This window comes from Nestor notabilis, unplaced genomic scaffold, assembly GCF_000696875.1.
Source record: "Nestor notabilis isolate BGI_N333 unplaced genomic scaffold, ASM69687v1 scaffold7116, whole genome shotgun sequence".
NCBI lineage: Eukaryota > Metazoa > Chordata > Aves > Psittaciformes > Psittacidae > Nestor > Nestor notabilis.
In genome coordinates this window covers 17488-27572 of record NW_009932281.1, presented here as the reverse complement: position 1 = coordinate 27572, position 10085 = coordinate 17488, and the positions used below count along the sequence as shown (strand labels likewise).

The window sequence follows — 10085 nt, the reverse complement described above, 5'->3', positions numbered from 1 at the left end:
GCAAACCCCTGGAAATCTAAGGCAACATTTTACCCCAACTGCTCTGTTTTGAAAATATCATGTTGAGCCTTTGGTAGCCAAACTTGCTGCTCTCTGTATGACAGCACACAAATGAGCTCTGTGACAGTAAAAGCATCTGGTCAACAATTGCTACTGTCACTTGAGCTCACCAGGAGTTGGGTCAAGAAGGCATCATTTTAAGTATATTTACGTACATTTTAAGAATATGTATGTTCAAAAGAGACTTGCATCTTGGTTGTTGATAGATTCGTTTTCCTGGATATACTGGAGAATGTCCACGTCATTCATTGTCTGAATCCTGTTTTCATTTGGTTTTGCCAGTGGGGATGAATTAGTGCTCCTTGGAGCAACTGCTGGCTTCTGAGGCACTGGTGGTTTTGATGCTACCTTAGGTTTTGGTTTGGAGGTTACTTTCAAGAGTTTCTCTAAATCATCTTCAACTCTGGAATAAAAAGAAAACATCAGTAACATCTTGGGAATTTCTGAACTGCTTTTGTTTTATAAGAAAATGCAGCCTTGGAAAGTAAAACGTTACACAGAAAAGGAACAAATTCTATTAATTTCTCTTCTAGAAAGAGCTTTCCATAAAAGTTTCCATGTTACCAAAATAAGAATTGTCTTTTTATAATGTGGCTTTTCAGTTTTCTGTACAAGTTAATTAATTTTAAATGATGTTTTCAAATGTCTAAACTAAAAAAGAACTTTAGTCTGGGGAAAAAATGTGTTTGATTTGTGACAGGATGATTTGCTTCCCAGAGATTTTCATGGGACAGTAAAATTGTTCACATTCAGCTCTGCTTCCTCTTCATTCCCATCTCATCTGAGACTGAGCATCCCCCATGCTCAATCATGAGAAACTGGAAAAACTAATGGCTTTAAAAATATTGTGTTCATGTTTGTTTCCAAGAAACTTGTGAAGTTCTGCAATCTGTGAGTGTATACAAGTCTTTTTGGAAAACATTTCCCCCTGTTTCCTAGTGAAATAAGCTCAAACACCTGAAACAGTTAAGGATGTTTTCTACTTGGATTATTTGACCTTATCAAGAGACACAGAATGCTGCACATGCCCGACTGGTCCCATAGAAGTTGTTACTGATTTTGAGAGAGCCTTTATAACAGATTGTCTTGTGACTCCAAGAGGTGTCTGCCTTTGGAAAGTGAGGATATGGAGGAAAGGGAAAGAAGGTGGTGACACGTTACATCTAAAAGATACAGCAGAGATGGCAAAGCTAAAATTAGCATAGCTAGAGAAGTCTTTTCAGGTAACAGTAATTTCTGCCCTGAATCAAAATAGCCCCTTGTTTTGGTCCCCTGAGCATGGTGGTCAAACAAAATACCTTAAGGAGTAAACACAGTTGTTAATTTCCCAAAGGATTAATTGATAAATAATTGTTAAGCAGTCAAAAATCCAACCAGCAATCCATGCAGATGATTAGCTGTGTAACAACTAGCTACAAAAGTGAAGCACCTGATAAAATGTATACCTTATATGCTTGCAAAAGGCACCACCTCTAACTGCAGCATACAAAATCAGGAAAGGTAAAGCATAAGAAGCACAAGCAAAAACTTTTTCATGAGGGACCAGGAGCCAAAGGTCAAGAGGAACAGTAGGTTTGTCATATGTAGGTACCTCCTTGCCAGACCTCAGCTCTAGTGGGACACACTTACTCTGTGACTGTAGCATCTTAAGCAGTGAAATGATTTAACTGTTTAATTGTTCACAGTCACTGTTGTAAGAACTGTTTTCATCAGACTTCAATATCAACTGAATCAGCCCATTAGGCTGTAACAGTGCCAGCAGTAAAATTCCCTCTGCCTCAGCCAAAACTACAGTTAAATAATGTAGGCAGTTAAAGCAAAACTGAGATCTTCCATAATCTGGAAAGCAACTGATTTGGGTAACTGGCCAGGACCATGGAGAACATGCTCAACAGAAGAATCAGTGTCTCTGAGACACCTTATTACTCCATCCCTACTGAACATTGTTTGAATGTTAAAACCTCAGGTACTTCAATACTCCAGCATCCTGTTATTATTAAGAAAAACTGCATGATTTCAAGGGTTTCTTTTTTTGTTTGCCCTTACTAAAAGCTGTGAGAAACTTCTGACTGTGCTGCCCAGGCTGAGACAAACTACACTGACCATGAACTGGCCATAAAGTGAACAAGGATAAGTCTGTATTTTCTGCTGTATAGACAGTCAGAACACTTTAAGGTAAAACCATTCTTGAAGCTGGATCTTTTTGTGGCTCCCAAAGGGAATCTAAAAAGGAACAACTTTAACCAAGGCTTATCTTGTAACAGGTATCTAAAACTAGGAAATACTTAAACAGACCAACTGATGGACAGAGCAGTGCCACTGTCCCAGAGCTCTGTACCTTCAACTCTTCCTTGTGGACTTGTATTCCAGCAGGCAGCTCCCCAAATTTCATGCCTCAAGTAATGCTGGAGATTATATTCTCTTTTACTCAGATAAGATTTCTGATGTCTTTTAGTTTCCATGATACCCTGTGGGCGACGTACCCCACATAACTTACAAAACATCTTGTCAGTGTATTTCTTCCTCTGAAATTCCTCATCTACTAGAAGAAATTAATTTAATTTAAGCTCAGACATCTTGTTTGCTGCAAACTCTGATATCCAAAGATATCACACCTGTGATCACACTGCCAAGACATGTTCTTATTCTCTTTGCTGTGTTATAAACAAAACATGTTAGGGCTGGTATTTCTGAAGCTTAGCTTTCTTTAGCTGGTCTGATGCTTCCCCTCTTGGCATAAAAATATACTGAATGAATCAGTGTTCATGTGATAAAGTTTTGGGCATAAATAATAGAAACTGTAATAACCAGATGAAAAATACATACATATACATACAGACCATATGGAAGAGGCATGATTTTAAACTAGGTGTACTGTCCAGAAGTGGTAGCAGTAAATACAGCTCATTAACCTGACCAGATGGTACAGCATCCTGAATTCTCTACTCTTCTGTGGCTCTATATTGTGCTAACTACAGCAACAAAAGCAGTCAGCACAGTCATAAAATACCCCAAAGATGCAGGCCAGTAGGCTGTGGGGGTTTTGAGTGTATGTATGTAGTGGTATTTTGGGAGTGTGCTTTCAGGCCAAAAATTCTGCAGGAGATGATTTTTCAAAGTCTGGAAGCTGATCATGTAAATACCCTTTTCTTGTCATGGGTTTTTTCAAGACACTGGTTAGATGGAAGTCTTTTACAGAGAACACAACAGATAATATGTGGTCTTTGTCTCAAAACCTGCTTTTCAGTGCTGCAGTGCTAGGCAAACTGTTTGATCCACTGCTGTTTGATCCTGTGAGACACAATTGTCTTTGGAAAACTAAAAAGGTAAAATGCAAAATGCCTCAGGCAGAGACAGAAACAAGGACTTCTATTTCTTGAGAAGCAAATGAATTGTTACAGTGCATAACTGCCACCATATTTAACTACAGGCTAGGAGGAGGACGAAAAAAATCAATCAGCTATTCTGAAATAACAAGATTAAAGGAAGAACTTTCCCACCCCCATCTTTTTTATAGACAATCAGGCACAGAATCCATGTAATTAATCATTCTCTAATTAGTCTCTTTCTTTTTCTGTAATGGAAAAGCAGCACCACATTGTTTAAAATTCCTGCCATACTGTTGTGCTGATTCACAGACTCCACTGGCGGAAAATCCTCTTTGTTTCCAGATACAGAAAGCAATCAAAACCCTTAGTGAAGAAAGGCTGTCACAAAGCCCTATGATATGACTGCTAGCATGTGGATGTAAGAGAGAGTAAACGAGTTCTGACTTGGGAGATGAGACAGCTGCCACCAGAACATCAGTAGTTTAGATGACACTCCTCTGAACTCTGTCTTGTCTATCTGGACAAGAACTTTGGGACAGGAACGACTACGTGCTAGTGCTTGTACAGCATCTAGTATGATGGTGACAGTGACCTCTGCCTGCTAGGAATAATCTAATGAGGTGAACAGTAATGAAAGCAAGAGACGAAGACTACCATTTGCTAAAATATCCAAAAGAATTGTGCTTCCAGCTAGGTTATGCAACTCTCAGCAGTTCTTGCGGAGTAGACATTTATCTTTCCCTATCTCATTACTGGTGTCTTTATTTTGTCTAGTGTTAATTCCGAGCCTGAGAGACACCTTACTGAAGCCTTGTGGAGAGGTGTAATATCACATATATTACTTGGGAAAAGACTTGTGCCCCAAAATAAGAAGGTTTTGAAGTATCTGTTGACCATCACTTCTGCTATGGTCAGTAGAGAGAGCGGGATGTCTAGCAAGGGCCTGTGGAAATTATACAGGCTGGTGTTAAGCACAGGAGTGCTAGCACAGGGGGCTGTGTAGGAGGTATCTCCTCTCCTGATCCTACTTTCCTCCGCAACCCAACTATGGTGCTGCTCCCATATCCTCAGGACAGTGAGAAAGCGTTTCTCATCATGTGGTGCTGGATGTGGTGTCTCATATGACTCCTGACTAGTCTGAGGATGGAAGTGTTGCTCTCTGAATCTGGCACGTGTGAATGGCCTGCTGAATGAAGAACATAAAAACTTTTTCTGCTTCAAGGATGTCATCAGTTCCTTGTCAAACCTGAAGCTAACAAACCTGCTCAAGAAGCTGTATGGACTGAATAGTGTTTAGAAATGGCCACAGTTAGGATGTGGTTTCACAAACAGCTTCAGCATCTAACAATATAATCCTCCTGAAAGGGTTATCATTTCCATCACTGATGGCACAGCTCGGAACTGTAAAAACAGATCTACCTGTAACTCCAGACAAAATTAAACGTTTAAGGACACAGGCAGATTGATACAGCTGTAGCACGAAGGTAAGAGCTGAACTGTCCTTTCAACATCAGCAGTCTTAGATCAGCGTAATCCTGAGAATAAATAACAGGTCTGCCATCACAAGGCAGCAGAACTGGGATCTGCTGCTGATGCTGTTCTCAGGACTAGAAAAAGACAAATGCTACGCTGGCAGCTGCTTCCTTCCAGTTCAACTCCCTATTCATTATCAAAAGTGAAGTTAAATCTCTCCTAAAAAGCTGCTCAGACAACTGTGACAATTATTTCAGGCTAGGATATGTGATAATTCATGTAATTCTGTGGACCCACAGAGCTGCTGCAATGTTCACAGGATCAATTCTAGCATTGGTTTTTCACAAAAACCTGATCCATCACACCAGGCAGGCACAATTTAGATTAATGAGGCAGAAGAGGTCGACTGCAGTCCTGCTGCATGAAAACTTAATTTGAACATCTGTGGCCACTGGGTGGATGGAGATGAGAAAATAAGATGAGATAAGAATCCACAATAGGAGAGTTGGCAGGATACTTATTTCTGCAGCAGTTGATTTCTGTCTCTAGCTCAAATGGAAATCAGACTGAGGAGGAGCTTTGAGGAAGGAAGTAAATGTCTGAATGCATCCAGAAGGAATCATTAAATGCTGCGACACAACCCCGGAAAAAGACTGTAGAAGAGAGGCCTGGTCCTAAATCATTCCCCAGGATAATTTGTTTAACATCTGTGAAAGGGTTGATCAGCTACCAAGCTATCAACTGCAGTTGGTCACCTTGCACCTTGGAAGAGTAAAAAATAATGCGACCCTGGACTTCTCTGAAAAGCCTGGGTTTCTCCACATCCCCGTGGTGAAAAGATAAGCCAAAAAGGCTTGCTCGCTTACCCTCCCTTTCACAAAGCACATCCCATGAAGGAAGAGTATGACGTGCTCCTTTTCTCCTGCAGGCAACATGATGGGACTTGACCTTGATGGTTCCTAACACAGCAGTTTATCTCTTTTCCACAAGCTCTGGAAGAACATGCAAGTACAGTGCTCTGCAGGCACCTCACACATGTACTGTGGAAGACTTAATGGTAGGAAAGAGCGCCAAAGAGTGCTTGCAATGCCAGTGGTTACTGAGGTAGCTCATCTAGTTTCTTCATCACCATCACTTAGTATACGTTGATAGGCCAAAAAAATTAGTAACCAGTAAAAGGCTGGTCAATGGACAAGAAGAGGGATGATCCTTGTTTGAATGGACATGAGTATTTTGCCATAAAAAGAAATCTTTCATTACACTTACAAAACAATCAGTTCTTCTCAAAACTCAACACTTGTTAACGTAAAGTAGTAGTTTCTATTTGAAACAGTAATTCTCATTTCATTTCATCATGCACCCACAGAGAGCACAGTCCTCAGTTTGCAATGAGAACGTTTATCATATTCTCTTCTCCCTCATGTTGTGACAAGCACAGCCCACACACATTTTGCAGACTCATTTGTCTCCGTAACAGTCACTTCCTCAAGAGCTGCAAGTCACTGCTGGGGATTCACTGGTGTTCTGACAGTGCTGGGGTGCTACTGCTGCTGCAACCACTCAGGTGCCATACAGATCACGAAGGCCTTGGTTGCTCCCATGTTCTGATGTTCTAAACATCATCTTTTTCCCATCTCCCCTTTGGAAGAAGGTTCTGCCTTACGCACTGCTCTCCTGTCTCTGTCCATGATTCACTGGAACATGCACTTTCCAGGAAGTCAGACACTTCTCAGCTCTACAACATGCATGTGAGCAGACCTCATGAGTCAAGAGCTACGACATTTGCATTATTCAGCTATCTATCTGTGTACAGCAAACATGTCTAGGTTTCTGGACCTACCACAGACGGGCTCGTGCACCATAGCTCAGGCTGGTCTTAGGTCTTGACAAAATGTGTCCAGGCAAATTTTCTGTGTGGTATAAGAGAGTATGTCCAACAGACCAAGATGTTTGCTACTTTTCCTCTACTAGCTTAGCCAGCTCTAGCTCACTAAAGGAATAAGTTGTCATGGCTCCTACTTTGATCTGATGCCTGGGGGGAAATTTCTTCAGTCCCCTCTGAGAAGGAAGAGGGATTGTCAGCATCTACGGGTCAAAGTCAAGATTTACTCTTAGACCTCAAATTATGCTCAAGCTACTGCAGGGTTCAGCTCACATTGAACATTTCCTCTCACCACAAAGGGTCACTGCCTGGAAAGACGTGGCACTGCCCTGCAAGAACATATAACACCAGTCTGCTGCTAAGGGAAGGTGGGAAATGATTCAAATGCTGCCTCTAGATTTATGAGACCTGACTTTTCTTCTAAGACTTCTAGCTGAGCAGAAATCAAAATGTGTTGTGCATAATCACTTGAGAAAGTTCAGCTACCGAATTTCAGGTGACTGCAAAGAATTTACATAGAGGTGAGGTGAAGTATTCTACTAGGTTAAAATGGCACTGACACTCTTCTTCCCCACCTTAACAGCTCCTCCTTTACTCTAAATCACCTTGCATTCAGTTCACAGCTCTCTATGATGTGCAGATAACACTGTGAACTAGGCTTATCAGGGATCAGAGGGTGTTAGGGACCTGAACAGGTCACCAGATCCTGACCACAGCCAACAGTTGCCTCTAGATTGCTGTAGCAACTTGCCCACTGGCCCACTGGCTTGATTTTCTGCTTCATTACAAGTATTCATTTCCAATTGGATTTTGATGACTTGTCAACTACTGAAAGCACTGGGGCAATTCAAGAATAAATGAAAACTTCTAGAATTCAAACGAAATGAAATCTTTTCCCATGAGTTTTCATAACCATCTAGGTGTGCTGCTAATGATGATGAATGACCCCAAACTGACCTAAAAGCATGGTGTATTGGTTTCAGAGCAAAAGACCTTTCTCTGCCATGGAGGAAGAGAAAACATATAATCCAAAGGACATTAACGTGACAGATGGAGAAGCTCTTTCTGCTAGTGGGTAATGCAAGGACTGCATTGAAATGGGCACTTCACTTCTAGCTGTACGTACAATCTGAATCAGGGTGCTGTATGCTGAGATCGCTAGCAGAGGAGAAAGAAAACATGAAAGTATTGCAAGAACATATGTGTTTGCTCCCATTATACTACAGCACTAAATCAGGTCATGTCCTGCCCCATCAGTTTCTGTAAACATCAGGTGGGCTGTTAGCATGTCATGCGAGATGGCACCCAGCCCAATTTAACTTTTGCTTAAATTAAGTCAGGTATTACCACTGAGATAACTAGCACTTTTGCGTGCACAGGAAGCAGTAGCTGCAAAACTACTTGCTTCGGGAGAGGTTTGAAACCACACACAGATTCTCTGTCCTGGGTTTAGTACCTGCTGCGGAAATCATACATCCTAACAGCAGCTGGCTGGCAAGAATGAGCACCGCAAGCAGGCTGGCCTCATCATTCAGGTGCCAGCATAAGATCCAGAAGACACAAATTTGGCTCTACGGCAGTACAGACTCCCTGCTGATGCTGGTCTCTCTGAGCATTGACTCCTTCTTGATCTCTTGAGGATTATCAGTTCAGGAAAATTAGCCTTGTGAGAGAGATGTCAGGGATAAAACACATTACATGATGATACATTACAGTGCTACACTATCAAGGTGGGCAGGTAAATGTAAGTGTAAGAGCAAGTACATTATTCCCTCCTGTAACTCTGACCTCCAGCCCCCATTTCTACTAGATTAAAAATTAAATGCAGGGTGATACAGATTTTAATGAGAGTCCTTTACAGCTGTAAAGGTGTGCACAGGATTCCTCCTGGAAGTGTGCAGAGAGACCTGTGAGCCATCAGCAGAAAACTATTCCTCATGTGGCAAAAGCCCCTGATTTCAGCTCATTGAAGCTGAATTATTCTTTGTTTCTGGGCTTTGACTCTAACTTTCCATAGTAAAGGTCAGTTTTCTCCTGGGGATTGCTTGCAGAAAGCAGAAGTGTCATGTTAGAAAAACAGGACTAGATAGCATGCCTTGGGCCTTCAAGACCCTGGCTTTGAGTCACAGAATAATACCTTGCACCCTTCCTTTCTCAAAGGATCTTCCTAATTTCCTTTTTACTGTGTTTGATTTCCAAGCTCCACGACACAGATCTTTCTTACCTTTTACTTGTAAGCACAAGTGATTCACAGTTAGCATTCAAAGTTTATTTAAGCTTTGCCCTCAAACTAATCTCATTTGAAGTCCAAATAACTCCTCAGATCACCTTCATTCTACACAACAGATTTGAGACACATACCTCAACAGTTCCTCAGTGTCCTCCTCAGGACCCGGGTTCAGCACATACTCCTTGTTCTTACAGGCAGCTGGCAGCAATAGTGAGTCACCCAGCCTTACCACCCCACCAAGGTCTGGATCTTCAAATAATTTCAGATCTAGAAAGGGGAACCAGAAAATGCTGTAGTTAGATCATGGTACATAACACAGTATCTGCATGAACACTAGCTAGTAAATCTGGATACTGGGCTGGAAAAAAAAGATGTAGACAATTCTTTTTTTACAAGGATTTCCAATCCAGAAAGTGCAGTGATTCTCTGCACTCTTGGGACTTAGTAAATCTGCTTTCTTCTTGCACCCAAAAGTATGTCACATTACTCTTGTCAGTGTGAGATGAGTGACTGTGAGACAGCCAGCTCCCATAGACCTGTAATATCCCAGGCCAAAATGTCAACAGTGAACATCTATGGGAACTTCAGGTCTTTTAGTTATTCTTTCTGAATGATTCTAGATGATTCTGCCCCAGCTGAAGGTTTGTCTTAATATTCCCAAGTCATTATTTAGCCTGTATACTCTGCATCACTACATTTTAAAAGCTCATGCCTTAGATAAAACAATCTGTGCATATACAAATATAGAATAGATTTACTCTCTTTCATCTTCTTCCTGGGACCAACTGATGAGAAATCTTTTTCTGGGCCAAAGAGTCCTTCATCTGGATCTACTTCCTCTTCAAAAATGGTTAATTTGGGCTTCTCTTCCTTGGCTGGAGTAGCAGATGCTGCCTTTTTTTTTTTAGTTCTAAAACATAAGAGACAACAAAGTTCTGCAATTCTTCATATACCATGAAAGATTTATAGCTACAAAGTCTCATAAGCTGAAAATAGGTGGAGGCTGGGAAAGGATTCGAGAAAGGTACATAGGCATCTGTTAGTTGCTAGCAGGAACAGAATATTGAGTTGAGCTGGAGGGACTGTTGGTCTGACATACTCTACCTGTGCT

The 10085-nt window shown here is 41.3% G+C and overlaps 1 protein-coding gene across 1 annotated transcript; it reads right to left on the bottom strand.

Moving 5' to 3' along the window:
- Nucleotides 1-234: 234 nt before the first annotated feature.
- LOC104407123 (HCLS1-binding protein 3-like) lies at nucleotides 235-9884 on the bottom strand (the record flags this gene model as incomplete). Its single annotated transcript, XM_010016310.1, has 3 exons — nucleotides 235-463; nucleotides 9106-9241; nucleotides 9733-9884. Coding segments are annotated over 3 exons (517 nt in total), but the record flags the coding sequence as incomplete, so codon positions are not given.
- Nucleotides 9885-10085: the final 201 nt, after the last annotated feature.